At 38.8% G+C, this 20050-nt stretch overlaps 1 protein-coding gene across 3 annotated transcripts in view; it reads left to right on the top strand.

The window, feature by feature from the left end:
• The window catches only part of LOC127618490 (synaptotagmin-2-like), a 120172-nt gene that overhangs the window by 88386 nt on the left and 11736 nt on the right, over positions 1 to 20050 (top strand). For 2 of the 3 annotated variants that reach the window (XM_052090968.1, XM_052090967.1), the window contains exons 2-4: positions 3208 to 3429; positions 7135 to 7295; positions 18039 to 18170. In XM_052090968.1, the coding sequence (XP_051946928.1) occupies positions 3234 to 3429; positions 7135 to 7295; positions 18039 to 18170 (489 nt within the window). In that variant the 5' untranslated portion in view covers positions 3208 to 3233. The remainder of the gene's footprint in view (positions 1 to 3207; positions 3430 to 7134; positions 7296 to 18038; positions 18171 to 20050) is intronic. The other variant, XM_052090969.1, reaches the window with a different exon arrangement.

Below are 20050 nucleotides of genomic sequence, written 5' to 3'. Positions count from 1 at the left end.
AGATTTCAAACAAACTTCTTTCACGTTGTCATTATGGTGTATTGTTTGTAGTATATTGAGGAAAATAATTAATTGAATACATTTTGGAATAGGGCTATAACATAACAAAATGTGGAAAAAGTGAAATGCTGTGTGTATATATATATATATATATATATATATATATATATATATATATATATATATATACACACACATTTTGTTATATTGCAGCTTTATGCTAAAATACTTTAAATCAATCTACACTGCATACCCCATTATGACAAAGCAAAAAAAAAATGATTTTTTTTAACTTTGCAAAAAACTAAAATATCACTTTGACATAAGTATTCAGACCCTTTGCTATGACACTTGACATTTATCTCAGGTGCATCCCATTTCTCAGGATTATCTTTGAGATGTTTCTACACTTTGATTGGAGTCCACCTGTGGCAAATTCAATTGATTGAACATGATTTGGAAAGGTACATACATGTCTATATAAGGTGTCACACCTAAAAATGCATATCAGAACAAAAACCAAGCCATGAGGTCAAAGGAACTGCCTGCAGAGGTCAAAAACAGTATTGTGTCGAGGCACAGATCTGGGGAAGGCTTGAAAAAAAATGTCTGCTGCAGTTAGTAGTAGAGTACAGTGGTCTCCATAATTCTTAAATGGAAAAAGTTTGGAACAACCAAGACTCGTCCTAGAGCTTGCTGCCTGGCCAAACTGTGCAATCGAGGGAGAATGGCCTTAAAAGAGGTGACCAAGAACCCGATGGTCAGGGCTGTAGTTAGGAATTCTTGGGTCAGGTATAAAATGTGTTCAGCTGGGCCTCCTCCACTCCACAGTTCAAACTAAGGGATTAGTAACTACTAGTTAGTTTGTAACGAAGTCAGTGCCTCATTTGGTTGCACCACCTGTCCTTAAGGCAAGACTTAGCTAGTAGGTCGTTTGCTCTCCATAATGCGTAGTCACATAATATGACGTTTACCTGTATTGATCCAATAAATAGCCTTCAAATTTGTACGCAGAACTATTTAAAAGCTGTAATTTTCAATTTGATCTTATTACGGATCAGACCTTGTTTTTCTCACGTAACTGTCAGATGTAATAAATGATATCCCCATCAAAATATGATACATAATAAAGGTAGACTTGATAAATAGTATTTTTGCTCTGTGTAAATAACATTATATAGGAACTAGTGGCAGGCCGTGCATTTAAAATCTAGGCCTTCAGTGTGATTCATGCCATTAAGAAAACAGTTTCACAATGAATAAAACACCCTATGCCTTTGGACATCATACAGTATATTGCAGCTAACTAGTAATACCAACCGACATTTTAAAAACACATCAACGCACGAAAGCCAGAACTTGAAATGACACTTAATGCTCAAGCAAGCCTAATTTTAACGGCAGCATGACTGATTTGTGAAATGAACATCTCATTTCAGATACAGATACAGATATTCAAAAATCATAATTTTTCAAATGAATCTACCAAGGAAGTCTATAATACCTGGATAATACCTAATATCTATCTAATAATATTTGCGAAATTTAAATTCTGCTTGCAATAAATTTTGTGTCATCAGGGTACACATTTATGCCCCTAACTCATCCGTTCACACGTACTGTGAGTGAGAACACATAGGCAAAACAAGTTCGGAAGGCCTATACATTTTTTCATAAATTACAAACCTGAACCCAAAGTCCTACTTGAAGAACTGACCTGAACCCGGTGGCTTCTAACGTTAACCTCTCTGAGAGCACTGACAACAGCACATTTGCTCATGTACCCAGAACAAAATGTCACTCAAGCCATTTTTGCTGAGCTTTCCTAAAAGGGTGGAGGCAATTGTGTGGATTGTGTGGTGGTTAAATACGCTAATGTCTGTGCCCCACCTTAAGCCCCATCATTTGTGGAAATGGGAGAAACTTGCAGAAGGACAACAATCACTGCAACACTCCACAGATCTAGGCTTTATGGCAGAGTCACCAGATGGATGACTATGCTCAGTGCCAGATACATGAAAAAGCACCTAAAGGACTCTCAGACTGTGATTCTCTGGTCTGATGGCCTCAATTCCAAGCGTCATGCCTAGAGGAAACCAGGCACCACTCATCACTTGCACAATACCAGCCCAACTGTGAAGCATGGTGGTGGTAGCATCATGCTGTGGGGGTGTGTTTAAGCAGCAGGGACTTGGGGACTGGTCAGGGTTGAAGGAAATCTGAACACAACAATATACAGACAAATCCTTAATGAAATCCTGGTCCAAAATTCTCAGGACCTCAGACTGGGCCAAAGGTTCACATTCCAACTGGACAATGACCCTAAGCACACAGCCAAGACAATGTAGAAGTGGCTTAGGGACAACTCTGTGAATGTCCTTGAGTGGCCCAGCCAGAGCCCGGACTTGAACCCAATCGATCATCTCTGGAGAGACCTGAAAATGTTTGTTCACCAATGGTCCCCATCCAACCTAACAGAGCTTGAGAGGATCTGCAGAGAAGAATGGCAGAAAATCCCCAAATTCAGGTGTGCAAAGCTTGTCGCATCATACCCAAAAAAACTTGAGGCTGTAATCGCTGCCAAAGGTGCTTCAACTAAGTACTGAGTTAAGCATCTGAATACTTCTGTCAATGTGATTTTTTTTAAAAAATGTATTTAAATTTGCATAAAATAAAGTTATCAAATATCTGTTTTTTTTATTTGTCATTATGGGGTATGGAGTGTAGATTGATGTGAAAATAAGAATAATTAAAAACATTTAAGCATAAGGCTGCAACATAACAAAATGTGGAAAGAAATGGAAGGGTCTGAATACTTTCTGAATGCACTGTATATATTAAGATCTAAACATTCGCTTTCTTATCTTTCATGCTTATACTTTTGCATTTAAAAGGATAATTTTAAGAAATATAAAAAAACGTAAATTCTGAACAAAAATATGACTAGATTTGGCACACATTTTTAATCATTATTATTATTTTAACATTACAAATGGACTTAAGACATTACAATAAAATAAAAACATATGATATGGTTATGGCCCTTTTTAAAAAAATGTTATATATTACTTCAGTTAAGTAAAATGTGAGATGTACATTTGTCAGTGAATTAACACGTGATGATGTATGTAGTACAGCCAATGCAACATTCAATGTTTTATGATGATGTCATGACACCCATATCAGCATATCTTTTTCCTTCATCAGGGTTTCTGTTGATGTAGCCATCAAACATGAAGTGGAATTTGTTTAAGAAGAAATCTGAGGCCATGGTGGCCCCCAAGCCTACTGGTGCCAGTGTCCTGACGATGGCCCCTGTTGAATCTACACCGGCAGACAACTCCACTGAGAACCAGGGCCCAGTCAGCAAGAATGATGTCTTTGGTGACATCAAGAACAAGTTCCTTAATGAGATGGACAAGCTACCACGTTGGTCTTTTCTTTTTTTCTATCTACTGTATCTATCTATCTATCTATCTATCTATCTATCTATCTATCTATCTATCTATCTATCTATCTATCTATCTATCTATCTATCTATCTATCTATCTGTCTATCTGTCTGTCTGTCTGTGTTTCTGGTATAACCTTCAACATATAACCTTCAGATGTCAAGATTTTGAAACTATTTTAAACAATCAGTGAAGGCTGAAGGCCAAATGTTGATATTTATTGTTTTTCTATATTGCTTAGGCAAATTTTTTGAAACGTAATATTCTCTAAACTGTAAGTGCAATTGTCACAACTGTTTTATGGGACATCACAACTCTATTGCATGTCTGCAAAATGTAGTAACTCTAACATTTAATGCATGCTTCAAAACCTAATTATTGTGTCAGTAAATTGGCCAATGCCACCAAAATGAAAAAAAAAAAAATGTTGTCATTGTGTGAGCCGTACTGGTCAAAATGTTTAGATGTTTTTTCACCATGGCAGTCAAACCTGGAAATGTTTGTTATATACAAACTTCATTCCCCGTCTGTCATTCACTTCGACGTTGTGTCGAAGAAGCGACACTAGGGGTCTCTCTTGAGCGCCAAATATACCTCTGATCTATGAAAAAAGGCCAATGAGAAGTTGGCAGACAGTATTTGCATACCCCGCCCCCGGACATATGGGTATAAAGGCGGGGAAATACATCTAGTTCATTCAGAAATGTTCTACGGTACCGATGGTCGTGTATGCAGCGAGCTGCGAGTCACACACTGTTCCTCCCACCTCTGAGTGCGATTGCTGTTGGATCTACGGCGCATTTCAGCGGCTTTCTCCTTCTCTGCATGGCAGTACAGTTTGCCCCTGGGCACTTCGACAGTACAGTTAAAAGAGTTATTTTCTCTAAAAGAGTACACAGCTGGCGTTGAACGTCCTTTTCAGGACACGTCTTTTTAAAGACGTCTTTCCGCCTCTGTGTAGTTTCTGGATGCGGTTGATTTCTCTCCACTTCTGCGGTCCTGGCTGGCCAGGACCATCCGACTCGGCAATTCAGTTTCCCAGGCGCTTTACCGCAGTGCATGGCGAAGACGCCAAATCCCTGCGTGTAGAAATCGTCTCTTACTCAAAGATGCAATTGAGCCTGTCCCCCCAACCGAGATGAAGAAGGGTCCCTACAGCCCATACTTCATCGTACCCAAGAAAGGCGACCGATCTTGGACTTGCGAGTTTTCAACCGGGCCTTGCACAAACTCCCGTTCAAAACGCTCACGCAAGACACTAGATTGGTTCGCAGCAGCAGACCTGAAGGACACGTATTTCTACATCTCAATCTTGCCTTGACGTCGACCCTCTCTACGGCTCACGTTCGACGGCCAGGCGTATCAGTACAAGGTCCCCCCTTCGGCATGTCCCTGTCCCCTTGTGTCTTTACGAAGGTCGCGAGGGCAGCCCTTGCCCCGCTTCGGGAAGCAGACGTTCGCATACTCAACTACCAAGGTGCCAAGGCGGTGTACGCTCCCGCCACATTTCACAACTCGCCAGTCATCTCCTCCTTTGGAGCCAGCAGTGACTCAAGTCACTGCGCACCACTCACATCCCGGGCAACCTCAATGTGGTAGCGGACGCACTGTCACGACAACGCTGCCCAGTGCAGAGTGTAGGCTTCACCCCCAGTCGGTTCAGCTGATTTGGGAACGATTCGGCAAGGCTCAGGTAGACCTGTTTGCCTCCTGAGAGGCCTCCCACTGCCCGCTCTGGGGTGCCCGAACAGAGGCTCCCCTCAGGGCAGATGCACTGGCACATGGTGCAAGTACACATTTCCCCCAGTGAGCCTTCTTGCACAGGTGCTGTGCAAGGTCAGGGAGGATGAGGAACAAGTCACCTTAGTGGCTCCCTACTGGCCCACTCGGGCTTGGTTCTCGGACCTCGTACTCCTCACGACAGCCCCTCCTTGGCAAATTCCCCTGAGGTAAGACCTTCTTTCTCAGGGACGGGGCATCTGCACCCAGACCTCTGGAACCTTCATGTCTGGCCCCTTGATTGGATGCGGAAGATCTAGCTGGTCTGCCATCCGCCATCGTAGACACGATCAACCAAGCCGGAGCCCCTTCTACCAAGCAACTTTACGCACTTAAGTGGCGCTTGTTCGTGAATTGGTGTTCTTCCCAGGCTGAAGGTGTTCCTATCCCTGCAGGAGAGGCTGTCCCCCTCTACCTTGAAGGTGTACGTAGCTGCTATCGCGGCCCACCTCGACACAGCAAGTCTTTGGGTAAGCACGACCTAGTTATCAGGTTCCTAAAGAGGTGCCAGGATGAATCCCTCCCGGCTAAGCCTGTTCCCCTACTGGGATCTCTCAGTGGTCCTCTCGGGCCTTCAGAGACCCCCCTCTTCGAGCCACTAGAATCAGTCGAACAAGGCCCTCTCCCTGAAGACGGCCCTCCTGATTACGCTCACCTCCATCAAGAGGGTCTGGGACCTGCAAGCGTCCTCTGTCAGTGACACCTCCTGGAATTCGGTCCGGCAGACACTCATGTGATCCTTAGACCACGACCGGGCTACGTGCCCAAGGTTCTTACGACTCCCCTCAGGGACCAGGTAGTGTATCTGCAAGCGAAGCTGCCCCGGGAGGAGGCAGGCCCAGCCCTTCGTTGCTGTGTCCGGTACGTGCTTTGCGTACCTATTTGGACCACACGCAGAGCTCTAGATGTTCTGAGCAGCTCTTTGTCTGCCTTGGTGGACAGCGGAAAAGGAATGCTGTCTCCAAACAGAGGCCTTCCCACTGGGTAGTTGACACCATTAAATTGGCTTATCACACCCAGGCCGTGCCCCTCCCCTTGCGGGTCCAAGCACACTTGACAAGGAGTGTTGCGTCCTCATGGGCACTGGCCAGAGGCATCTCCATGGCAGACATATGCAGAGCAGCGGGTTGGGCAATGCAGTATCCTACACAGAAAAAGGATATGCACATTTGTATGTATACAGTAAATGTATTTTTGTAGCGATGTGTTACGTTACGTGTGTATTTTTACACATTTTTTACATGTAAAGTCATATATAGTGAACAGAAAATTGCCACAAAATGAAATCCATGCAAAAAATAAAAATAGTAGTTCTGCAAAAATCAATAAATTGTATCTACTCAAAGTACGTAACATTACAAGTTCCAATCTTCTTGGTGGACATCCTATCGCTCTTGTTGGTTTGGCAGACATCACAAACATTCTATGCTATAGATATTTACAGAATATACTTGTATGTCTGACAGATTTTGATAACTTAATGGATCGTTTTGCATGTGATGGCTCAAGCGATGAAAGAAGTTGTGAAGAGTATGACAATTTCACTGAGAATCAACTCATCAGTTTTGATCAGCATGCCATGTGCATTTAGTTATCATGCAAATTGTAGACAGTTGCACTTACTCTTTTGCACACCTCTGCCAAAACACGTGCAGTTTGCTTAAATTAATAAGAAATGCAAATCTGGGGTGAACAAGAAATGAACTGTTCAGAGGTTTTAAATTATTGTTTTGAAAAAAATAATTCTCATTCAAGAATTGAGCCAAAGCAATTGAGAAAAACGCTAAGTTTTGGCCCTGTTTTTTATTGATCACGGGGTAATGGTAAATAAAGGCTTGGCTCTTTAAATATAATTCTTTTTTTTATTATTACCTTATTCGTCTTTCTCTGTCTTTCACTTTTAGTGCCTCCCTGGGCAATCATTGCCATCGCTATCGTAGCTGTGGTCCTCATCCTTACATGCTGTTTCTGCATCGTTAAAAAGACTTGTCTTAAGAAGAAGAAAGGCAAGAAGGGAAAGAAAGGGAAGGGAGACGTGGGAATGAAGAACATGAAGGGAGGAGAGGTATGACCACCAAACACCACTCACACAGCTCTATAGTTCACCAAAACATTTTTATTCTGTCATCATTTACTTACCCTCATGTCTTTCCAAACACAAATGACTTTCTTCTGTAGACCACAATAGGAGATGTTCACACTATTCTTTACCATAAAATGAAAGTGAATGGTGACCAGAGGCTGTCAAGATCCAAAAGGGACAGAAGCACCATAACAGTAGTCCAGATGGCCTAAGTCTTCTTAAGTCATACAAAATAGTTTTGTGTGAAAATAGATGAGAATTGAAGTTATTATTCACTGATAATCCTCCCCTATGCTGCAGCTCCTCCTCTCCTCTACTTTTATGTTGATTTTTGGTCCTTTTTAGAGCTTGAAAGCCCATGGTCACTATTAACTGTAATTGTATGGAAAACAGATGTCAGCATCAACATTCTGCGAATATTCTCCTTTTGTGTTCCATGAAAGAAAGAAAATCAAAGAAAATGACATGAGGGTGAGTAAATGAGGAAATATTGTTTTTATTTTTGGGTGAACCACTCCTTCAAAACTTCAGGAATGGGTAGTGTAGAAAGAAATAGAAAGATGAATGGGTTCCCTCTGTCTAATTTCCGCCTTTTACAATGAGTTTAATAGTTTATGAACACTATCTTTTTATCAAGCTTTTGCTCCCTGAATATATTTTATAATCTCAAAACAGCTTAGCTCCTCTGTTTTAAAAATGGCAATGTTACTACCTCACACCTCCCCAATATAGCTTCTAGGTCACGGAAATGGATGGTTGGTATTCTGGAAAGATTTTTTTGCCATTTAATATTCATGGAATATAAAATATTCATTGTTATATGTCATTTGCGGCCGGTAAAGAAGGAAAGCTACATGAAAGATTTTCCACCTCGTCATTTCATTTGCTGTGTTCGTATAATTTGGTTTCCAAAAGAATGTGTGTGTTCTTAATCTCTTCTGCTTTTGTGTTAAAAATGACACATTTTTCAGCAGTTACACAGTGGCACAAATTTTTTTTTCATCTCTGTGTAGGAAATATAATAGCTGAACAGCTAAAGAGTTTTACATTATTTGTTGTGTTGTGTTGGGCCCTGCTGAGTTCTGTATGTTTGCTATTGTGACAATCTAATTTCTACTTGGGAATCATTAAAGTTCTGCCTTTTCATATGCAATTATATCATGTTCTACTTTATATAAATTTCAATGTCAATGTCATCATAAGTATCTCAAAAACTTTGGAACCTTTGGAGGGGGGTCTCTGAAGGCCCGAGAGGACCACTGAGAGATCCCAGCAAGACAGACTTATTATTTATGCACTGTAAAAATACCTCCAATAATTACATCTGTATTTGTTTAATTGGATAGAAGTAACAGGATTAATTTGCAATAATAAAATTGGCAAACTGTACATCTTACTTAATGCACAGGTACTTACAAAATAAATATAAATTTGCCAAGAAAAATAGTCCATTACAACTTAAAAAAATAAAATAAAAAATAACAACAACAATGCAAAAATGATGGTGGTGTAGTGGTCTAAACCACATAACTGGTAAACTGGTAATCAGAAGGACGCTGGTTCAATCCCCACAGCCACCACCATTGTGTCCTTGAGCAAGGCACTTAACTCCAGGTTGCTCCAGGGGGATTGTCCCTGTAAGAAGGGCTCTGTAAGTCTCTTTGGATAAAAGCGTCTGCCAAATGCATAAATGTAAATGTGAGGTAAATTTTTTGGGAAGGGAATTTTATGAAAAAAATCTAAAATACATAAAAAAAAATGCAATTCACTTAAAACAATTACTGCATGATGAAAAAGAAAGATTTTATTTTGAGGGGGGTGGGGGGTAAAGTAAAACATTTTTAAGTTGTGTAACCATCTGGAGACAGTAAAAAATATCTAAATAAATGTGTTAATAAATAAGTGTGGAATAATTTTTTATTATTATTTCTTAATAAAATAGTAGTGTAACAATTCAGTTTTAAAATGTTTATAATATTCACTCTAATATTCCAAAAATATTAATTTTGACTCCATAATATATTCCATAATATATGTAACAGTACATACACATATATATATATATATATATATATATATATATATATATATATATATATATACTGCCAGCCAAAAGTTTGGAATAATGTACAGATCTTTGCAATTTTTCTCATAAGTCCTGCTTATGTCTTTTCTTTACTGTTGTACATGAAACTGGTGTTGAGCAGGTAGAATTCAATGAAGCTGTCAGCTGAGGACATGTGAGGCGTCTACTTCTCAAACTAGAGACTCTGATGTACTTATCCTCTTGTTTAGTTGTACATCTGGTCTTCCACATCTCTTACTGTCCTTGTTACAGCCAGTTGTGCTTTGTCTTTGAAGACTGTAGTATGAAATCTTCAGTTTTTTGGCAATTTCAAGCATTGTGTAGCCTTCATTCTTCAAAACAATGATTTACTGTTGAGTTTCTAGAGAAAGCTGTTTCTTTTTTGCCATTTTTGACCTTAAGACATGCCAGTCTTTTGCATACTGTGGCAACTCAAAAACAAACACAAAGACAATATTAAGGTTCATTTAATGAACTAAATAGCTTTCAACAATAAATATTTGATATAACTTCAAGTGATTTTCTAGTACCAAATTAGAAATGTAGCATGATTACAGGATAAGGTGTTGGAGTGATGGTTGCTGGAAATGGGGCCTGTCAATATTTGATCAAAATTGTCTTTTTTTTTCTTCAAATAGTGATGGTGCTGTTTTTACATCAGTAATGACCTGTCTATACTTTGTGATCAGTTGAATGCCACTTTGGTGAATGAAATTAAGTACCAATTTCCTTCCAAAACAGCTAAATCTGTACATTACTCCAAACTTTTGGCCACCAATATGTGTGTGTGTGGTGTGTGTGTATTTATCAATTTGTGGGGACCAAATGTCCCCATGAGGAAAACAGCTTATAAATCATACTAAATGATGTTTTTTGAAAATGTAAAAATGCTGAATGTTTTCTGTGAGGGTTAGGTTTAGGGGTAGGGTTAGGGTTAGAGGATAGAATATAAAGTTTGTACAGTATAAAAACCATTATGTCTATGGAAAGTCCAAAATAAAACATGGAAACACAACATTATAAATTATTTTAAATCTGCAATCTGAATTACTTTTTTTTTTTTCATGGACTAGAAATATATAACCTCTTCCTCTATTTTATGTTCTCTTATCCAGCTCTTTGTGTCTCTTACTGGATCATTGTTCTTCCATTTTAAATCATAAGCTAACCATTTTAAATCATAAGATGTCATCAATTAAACATGCTTTGATATAAAAATAGAGAGCTCACAGAGTCAAGAGATCTAATGAAAATAGCCACCGGTATGTTACCAATGACTATGGTCAAATATAGCATTAAGCATCATAAATAATTGATCACTCAGTACTGTGATTGACCATTCAGAATCAAGTATTCAAGAGAGCTGTGTAATAAGTAATGTGTATAAGAATGATGAATAACAGATTATTTATTGAAACAAAAATGTGTCATTTTTAATAGATGTGTGTTTACTTGATTTCCTCTACTTGATTCTGTCTTCTGTGACTTCAATCTCTTCCTCTCTCTCCATCTCTTCATCTCTCTTTCCTTCCCGCTTTGTGTCTGATATGTGCTCCATGTATCTTGACTGTGGTGGACCTGTCTACTTACGGTAGGTGTGACATGGCTTGCAGCGCCCCTCTCTGACCACCTGGTAAGCTCAGACCAGGGCAAAGGGAGTTGGGCTATGATGACTGGCTAGGAATGACATATTTGGCTTCTACTTGAGTCTTGCAAGCTGCAGGGGTGCTGAGGTTGCCTGAGGAAATAGTTGGGGGCTTGCATTCCACCATTTTGACATGACACATGAACACAAGCAGTATGGGTGATTGAAGACCAAACAAACATAAGGGATGGCTCTTTAGGAATGTAATTGCATTTGGTTATGAACTTAAACTTCATCCCAGCTTACTGAGAGAAACCAACACACCAATCCCCACTAACATGCATGTTTAAGGGTATGGTTGGCGATTTGTTTTCTAAAAGCTGCTCCACCTTTCTATACATATCCAAGCCTATCTATACTTACCTATATTTTCCCAAATTTTTGTTTGAGGTAATTTGTTCTATATTGTTTGGATTTGTGGAAGACCCTATTTCAAAACTTTATTAAAGCAGTTGAGTGTCTGAATAGGGAACGAGCAGAAATGTCCAGATCGGGTGAAGCAGCATTTGAAACAAAGCCCAACGCATGCCCTTCATACAGGCACCAGTGAATGACCACAACTTGACTTGAGAGTAACTTTCCTGGACGACCCATTGTGTGGAAAGAAACAAATATTTGTATTATTATTTTTCTTCTAAAATGTAAAAATGATCCATGGAATGATATAGGTAGGGCAGATAATAGAGAAATCAAGAGACATATTGCAATGTGTGTATGTGTGTGTGTGTGTGTTTGCGTGTGCATTTAGTTAGTTTGAATGATTTTGTATGTGCGTGATAGTGTGTGCACATGTAAATTTTGTGTGGTTTAGTTTGAAATAAACTTTTTATATACTACCCCAAAAATTGGACCTGCTAAGAAAAGGTCTAAGGTGGATGGCTAATAGACTAACAATTCCACCAAATGTGCATGCATTTTTTTCTAGCTGTTCACAAATATGGCTCACCATACATATCGGAGACATTACAGGCCAGTATTTTCTCTTGGGGTAGTGAACAGCACCTAAAGCAGCTACCTTGATTTCTCAATTTGATAGTGAATATAAATCATAATATGATGAAAACAGTAGTGATTACACGCTAAGATGATCACAGAGTTGTTGGTGCTAATAACTGTATAAATGTATCAAATTCACCATTTCTTATTCCATCTGTCACCTTTACTAAGATGAATGCGCTGAAACTTAGCATGTCTACCTCTGAATGCTCAATGCAAGTCACTTCTTTGGTTACGTAAGAGAACCTCTACACTTTTCATATTAGGAATAATGCATTATTCTGTTACATCATTAATCATCATACTGATTAAATGCCAGCAATGCAGGGGTTTTCTTCAAAATGGCTCTATTAATTATGCAATCAGTAAGGAATATTTGCATTTTGTGGCTTGGCATGCATGAATGCATTCTATCGTGTTTGTTAATATATAAGAAATGGTGCTTTTTGTCTGTGTGAGAGAGAGGGAATAAGTACAGTATGTGTGCTGTTGAGTGTACATGGGTTACTTAGTTATAGTATGGGGACAAAATGTTCCTAGATGTAAGCTACATTTAGAGATGTCTTCAATTGGAAAAATGATTAATACATTTAATGAATGATGTATTCCCACGCAGGGTTCCCACGCATCCTGGAAAACCTGAAATTTTGCAATGCAGTTTTCCAGTCATAGAAAGTGATGGGAAATTAGAAAAATGCCTAAATGTCCTGGAAAATAATCATTTGTCCTGGAAAACATTTTAGTTTAATAGACCGTGTTTGACTGTGTTGCTAACAATGTTTTTGTTACATGCACAAAGACATGGTAACAATCGGGACTCGGAATAGGAGTCAAATACATACATTTATATCGTTTTGTCACTGTCGGCAGCTGCGAATTGTGAAACAGTGTCAACAATTAACTCTCTTGAATGAATCCCTGTCATATATATTCCATGCTCATCTGCTGTCATCTCTGATTTTCTCTGATGGAATAGTTTAATAATTGATATATTTTTTTCATTCCAACATCACTGTTGTGTTAACCACAAAACATTTAAATTATAAACTTTAAAAGTGCAAGTGATGCACACTTCAAAATGAATCTATGAAGTCAGACGCTCATACACTGAAAACACCTCATCATGAACATCATGTGCGCTCTTGTGTGTGTGAGATGACAGAGAGCACACTAAAGCAGAGATGGGAACTCGAGTTAGAGACTTGGATTCGAGTTGCATTTTAATAGACTTCAGACTCAACTAAAAACGTAAGCAGTTCGGAAAGAAATACACACAGCTAGCTAACTGAATCACAGACATGAAATCAGCCTGTTAGGAAGTATTAGCAGGCAGCCCTGCTGTCATGGAAACTAATCAATCTCTGTAGCCGCCAGCCATTAGCTAGCTATCCGGCTAATTTAATATTGTTGTGTACCGAATAAGACAGCACTGACATTTTTTTTTATTCAGGTAAAATCCTATTATTGTCCTATTAAGATCATACATTTATCATTTTTATGTAGAATATTTCTTTTTAAATATATATATATATATATATATATATATATATATATATATATATATATATATATATATATATACAGTGAGGAAAATAAGTATTTGAACACCCTGCTATTTTGCAAGTTCTCCCACTTGGAAATCATGGAGGGGTCTGAAATTGTCATCGTGAGGTGCATGTCCACTGTGAGAGACATAATCTAAAAAAAAATCCAGAAATCACAATATATGATTTTTTAACTATTTATTTGTTTGATACAGCTGCAAATAAATATTTGAACACCTGTATATCAGCTAGAATTCTGACCCTCAAAGACCTGTTAGTCTGCCTTTAAAATGTCCACCTCCACTCCATTTATTATCCTAAATTAGATGCACCTGTTTGAGGTCGATAGCTGCATAAAGACACCTGTCCACCCCATACAATCAGTAAGAATCCAACTACTAACATGGCCAAGACCAAAGAGCTGTCCAAAGACACTAGAGACAAAATTGTACACCTCCACAAGGCTGGAAAGGGCTACGAGGAAATTGCCAAGCAGCTTGGTGAAAAAAGGTCCACTGTTGGAGCAATCATTAGAAAATGGAAGAAGCTAAACATGACTGTCAATCTCCCTCAGACTGGGGCTCCATGCAAGATCTCACCTCGTGGGGTCTCAATGATCCTAAGAAAGGTGAGAAATCAGCCCAGAACTACACGGGAGGAGCTGGTCAATGACCTGAAAAGAGCTGGGACCACCGTTTCCAAGGTTACTGTTGGTAATACACTAAGACGTCATGGTTTGAAATCATGCATGGCATGGAAGGTTCCCCTGCTTAAACCAGCACGTCAAGGCCCGTCTTAAGTTTGCCAATGACCATTTGGATGATCCAGAGGAGTCATGAGAGAAAGTCATGTGAGTCAGATGAGACCAAAATAGAACATTTTGGTCATAATTCCACTAACCGTGTTTGGAGGAAGAAGAATGATGAGTACCATCCCAAGAACACCATCCCTACTGTGAAGCATGGGGGTGGTAGCATCATGCTTTGGGGGTGTTTTTCTGCACATGGGACAGGGCTGACTGCACTGTATTAAGGAGAGGATGACCGGGGCCATGTATTGCGAGATTTTGGGGAACAACCTCCTTCCCTCAGTTAGAGCATTGAAGATGGGTCGAGGCTGGGTCTTCCAACATGACAATGACCCGAAGCACACAGCCAGGATAACCAAGGAGTGGCTCTGTAAGAAGCATATCAAGGTTCTGGCGTGGCCTAGCCAGTCTCCAGACCTAAACCCAATAGAGAATCTTTGGAGGGAGCTCAAACTCCGTGTTTCTCAGCGACAGCCCCGAAACCTGACTGATCTAGAGAAGATCTGTGTGGAGGAGTGGGCCAAAATCCCTCCTGCAGTGTGTGCAAACCTGGTGAAAAACTACAGGAAACGTTTGACCTCTGTAATTGCAAACAAAGGCTACTGTACCAAATATTAACATTGATTTTCTCATGTGTTCAAATACTTATTTGCAGCTGTATCATACAAATAAATAGTTAAAAAATCATACATTGTGATTTCTGGATTTTTTTTTTTTAGATTATGTCTCTCACAGTGGACATGCACCTACGATGACAATTTCAGACCCCTCCATGATTTCTAAGTGGGAGAACTTGCAAAATAGCAGGGTGTTCAAATACTTATTTTCCTCACTGTATATATATGAAGGATGTAACATTTAGTGACTTGAGGCTCGACTCAGACTCTTGACGAAAGACTCGAGAGTTGACTCGGACTCCAGCTTAAAGACTTCAGATTTGACTCAGACTTCAGATGAAAGTCGTGAACATCTCTGCTCTGAAGTGCGCATCACATAAAGACTATGTATTTATTTAATTAAATCACAGCTTTACAGGGATCACAATGGGCCATGTAGCGAACTGCTTATCTGGAGGTGAGAAACTACCTTTCAAAACTCATCGAAACGCCAAAATAAAAGCTCAATTTAAATGGACGGATGTGTTTTTGCTGAAATATTACACTTGTTGGGCACATAAAATGTCCTGGAAATATCCTGGAAAAGTGTGCCTTGAAAAGGTGGGAACTCTGATTTATTTATTTTAGTGAATAATAAAAAAAATACAAGTTTTTAGGGTTTGTAGGGAAGACAAGATGACAAAATTTGGTAATTATAAGTCTTAATTGAGTTTATATATCACAATTTCTTCTTATTATCTATGCTGTATCTCAACTTAATATCTCTTCTTGTATTCATTCTATTTGCTTATTTTTTTCCCTCAAAGCTGAACCAGACAGCTCCGTCTATATAATATATTATTTGCTGATTTACTAGTTTTGCTTTTGAAGCTCCATAAATTCTACAGAGTGCATAAAAAATCACTGATCTCAGGAAACACAGTGGGATTCTAGTAGTGCTGCATTTGGGCATCCCACATGGATAAGCTTGCCATGGGTAGCTACTGCTTGATCACACCAGTGGCCCCCAAAGCACTGCCTGTCTGAAAGAGCCTTAATATTATATACAACACTCTGTGTATTTTAGAGCACACTGATTCTAGGATTCAACTAGTCCCACAGAGGCAGACTTATATCTATTAGCATGAAGTCTGGTCTGCTTTGGAGCTAATTTTTGTGAAGAACCAAACACTTAAACAGGATATAACATCTTATTCACATATAATGTGACCAACCATAGTTTATTTTCTTTAGTCTTTTCATAGAGAAGCATTTATGTCGGTCCAAAAGTAATATGAATTTTCTCAAAGATTTAGAAACGTGCCTTCTGCCACATCTGCCAGCAGGTCATCACAGCCTTCCTGAATCTGGGAGGGAAACAACAATAACTAAAAACACAGGGGGTACTAATTGTAACAGTGCAGTATCCCCTAAAAACCAAAGTGAACTTTAAAAGAGAGGGAAAAGCCAATGCGTAGTGACAGTGGGAGAGAGAGAGGCTAGAGAGAGAGGGAAAAAAACACTTACTCGCCGGTTCTCTGATACACCGTAGCTTGGTCCTCGGCCACTCCACCCTCTAACAGAGGACTGCTGCGCTTCCCCTGGTGGCAGTCCTTCGGCCCCTGGCAGACGGAACACCCGCCACGGGGCCATTCCTCCGCTTCCAGGTGGCCAGCTGCTCCTTTGGGGTGGATGGTAGCGACAAGAACTCCACTACAACGCATCCCTCCTGGGTTTCAGCACCAGTGTAAAGGGATTTATGGAAAGGAGGAGGCGAGAACTGGCTTGAGAATATAATAAATATTTTAATAAGAAATTAAACAAAAAGACAAACACATAAAGGTGACGGACAGCTGTCCGTAAATCTCTCTCTCTCCCGCACTGACATCCGCGGTCGGCCTTTATCTCTCTCGGAGGCTTGATTAGCCTGATTAGGGGCCGGGTGTGCAGCATCACGACCCGGCCCTGCCCTCTGCCCTGCCACAGAAATCTACCTTTATAAGGATTTGCTAGTATTTCACTCAAATTTGTATTGACATCGCATCATCAAAAGACATTTACTGGTTCATAAATTCTTTAGAAATATAAGATAAATGTTTTATAAAGAGGCAATTACAGCACAGGGCACAACAAAATCATACTATGAAATTAAATCACCAACAGAGTATGTAAATACTAGATAATACAAGTTCATTAATACAAGTTCATTAACATTAATTTCCATTTTTGTTACATTGTAACAAATAGCAGCAGGTAGGATCGTTTTGTGTTAAGTGTTTTGTGAGCTCAGGTGAAAGAGAAAGAAATTTGATCTGTCTAACACTTGTTCTGCTCCATTACTGTTAGAATAAATATATCTCTGCCACAACTTTTCTTCCAAATGATCATTTAATGCTGTATGCCTGATATCTATATCACCTTTAGAAGATGCAAGTGCTCTCTTATCTTTATAAGAACCAACACTTCTCCTATGTACACTACATGACCAAAGGTATGTGGAAGCCTCATTCAAAATAACATGTTTGGCTATTTCAGCTAAAGCAATTACCAACAAAACAATCAGCAAAGAAAAGAGCAGCTACCTATTAATGCCAGTTATTTTTTTAATTAAATGTTCAACAAACACATATGACTGTTGGGTTCGGGTGGCCACATCCTTTTGACCACGTGGTGTGTCTATGGAGTCTTTTTTCAAGTCTCTCAGTCAATATATAGCGGGTTTTAATATACCATACAGACAGAGAGTCAGTTTACGGACCGAGTGCCTTAGATGTTTCAGAAGGAAACTAAGCGTTTTATTTTAATTTCCCTCTTCAAATGTAATGTGCCGCAAACGGTGTCTTGAAAAGAAAAGTGAAATCAAGTCAGGTTGCTACCAAGGTCATCGCTGATGCAGTTACATACAGTAACACCCGGGTGGTTTGACACCTGGCAAACTTCAGGTAAGATGAGAATTGGCCCAATGAACCATGCTTGGAAAGTTTTATTTACTTCCATCACATTTGCTCGTCTTCCTCCTTTAACACCCATCTCTACTTTTGTCTCTACAGAAACAGGAAGAGGATGATGATGAAGAAGATGTAGACATTGGAATAACTGAGGAGAAAGAGGAGGAACCCAAAGAGAAGGAGAAGCTCGGCAAACTACAGTTCTCCTTGGATTACGACTTCTCTGACAACAAGGTTAGCTCAACTTACTAACAAATCAGCATTGAGTCATTGGGAAATTCTTCTTATCATTCAGCTTTCTGTTTCTGTTTATCGGTTTGTTTTCTCCCAGTATTTTACCCTCATGTTCTGTTGAGACTGAATTTACATTCTGGAAGTTGTGGGGTTCCAGAGACCCCAAGAGACCCCACATCCAGAGATGTGTCTTAATAACAATAGTGTAAAGGAAAAGAATAATTAACCTATTCTTTTTCTGTACAAATTTGTTGAAAATGTTCCTTTGACCTAATAAAAAAAAACATTAGGCAGATGTTACTGAAGTGGTAAAACTTTACATCAATGTTCTCTTTGTAAAGAGTTTATAAACTGGCTCATTAATGACTTATAATTCATTTATAAATGCATTATAAATCACTAAAATGTGGTTATAACAACATGAAACAAAGGGTGACCTTCATACAATACCTGTCAAATAGTGAGTGCCACTAAGTGAGTCATTTTACCTCATTATAAATGCTAAATTACACTTAATCAACATTGATAATCTATGAAAATGTGTCTTAATGTAAAGTGGACACTAGGAGTGTAACGGTATGATATTTTTACGGTGATAAAATTACCACGCTTTTACGGTTTCACGGTATTTAGGTGCAGTTCAATATTTGGTTATGAAATAGGCTATTTCTGACAAACACACAGATAAATATTTCAGTTATAACCAATTCTTTTTTTTTTATTTTGGATATCTTCAACTTTAATCCTTTAACGTTTGATCTTGAACATCAGGACACTCTCTTAATCCGACAAAGTAAAAAAATAAAAAATAAATCTTAAACCAGTAAACGTTAATACCACATTAATACCAACATGTACAGTAGTAAGATGATTATAACAATAAATATTTTGTTATTGTTATTTTATATTTATTAAATTGAATTGTAATCATTTGTAATGATTATTGCCCAGGTTAACACTTAAAATATGCATATGCATGCATTCAGTAATTTGTTGCATTTGTGATTTAGTTCAATTCTAAATATATTATTCATGAGCAGTTTATTTATTGGCATTTTGTCCTATACTGGCTATAACTGAAATATGTATCTGTGTTTTATCAGAAATAGCCTATTTCATAACCAAACTGCTTTTAATATTATCAATTCACCTAAATACCGTGAAACCGTAATACCGTGGTAATTTTTGTGACAGATATCATATCTTGAAAATGTCATACCGTTAGACCCCTGGTGTCCACTTTACATTAAGACACATTTTCATAGATTATCAATGTTGATTAAGTGTAATTTAGCATTTATAATGAGGTAAAATGACTCACTTAGTGGCACTCACTATTTGACAGGTATTGAATGAAAGTCATCCTTTGTATATTGTCAATGTCAATTTCCTGAACACCAAAAGCCATGCATTTTCTAAACCCTATTTAGTACTATGTTTTACAAATAACATTTTTTAACAACACATCAAACACATTGGCCTACTGTTGGCACATCGTAAAGTTGAACGAGGTCTTAAATCCGTTTGCTGCATATGTGAATGTGACAGAAAGCATAAACATTACTTTAGCCTAGCTAGTCATTACATGTAAAACTACTTTGAATCTGGTGTTTTTATGAAACAGGCTATCATTTATTATCCTGTGTACTGTATTTACACTTACATTCATCTACACAATTTCCGTGTGATGGTGCTCATGGAGATGGTGCTTAAGGTTTGAAGTGTTTCCCGCCTGAGCCGATACTTTGATCAACATTGATGGTGCCTCGTGTGTCTCTTACATAGCCAAGTAATCCCAGACAGCAGACTTAAACTTCTGTGGTGGTGGAAATAAAGGTTCAGGCTCGGACATGTCTGTATGTTGCACTCATGCTGCGCTC

Source organism: Xyrauchen texanus, chromosome 25, assembly GCF_025860055.1.
Source record: "Xyrauchen texanus isolate HMW12.3.18 chromosome 25, RBS_HiC_50CHRs, whole genome shotgun sequence".
Classification (NCBI taxonomy): domain Eukaryota; kingdom Metazoa; phylum Chordata; class Actinopteri; order Cypriniformes; family Catostomidae; genus Xyrauchen; species Xyrauchen texanus.
Note: the sequence above shows the minus strand (reverse complement) of the source record. Positions and strands in the feature narration are given on the sequence as shown.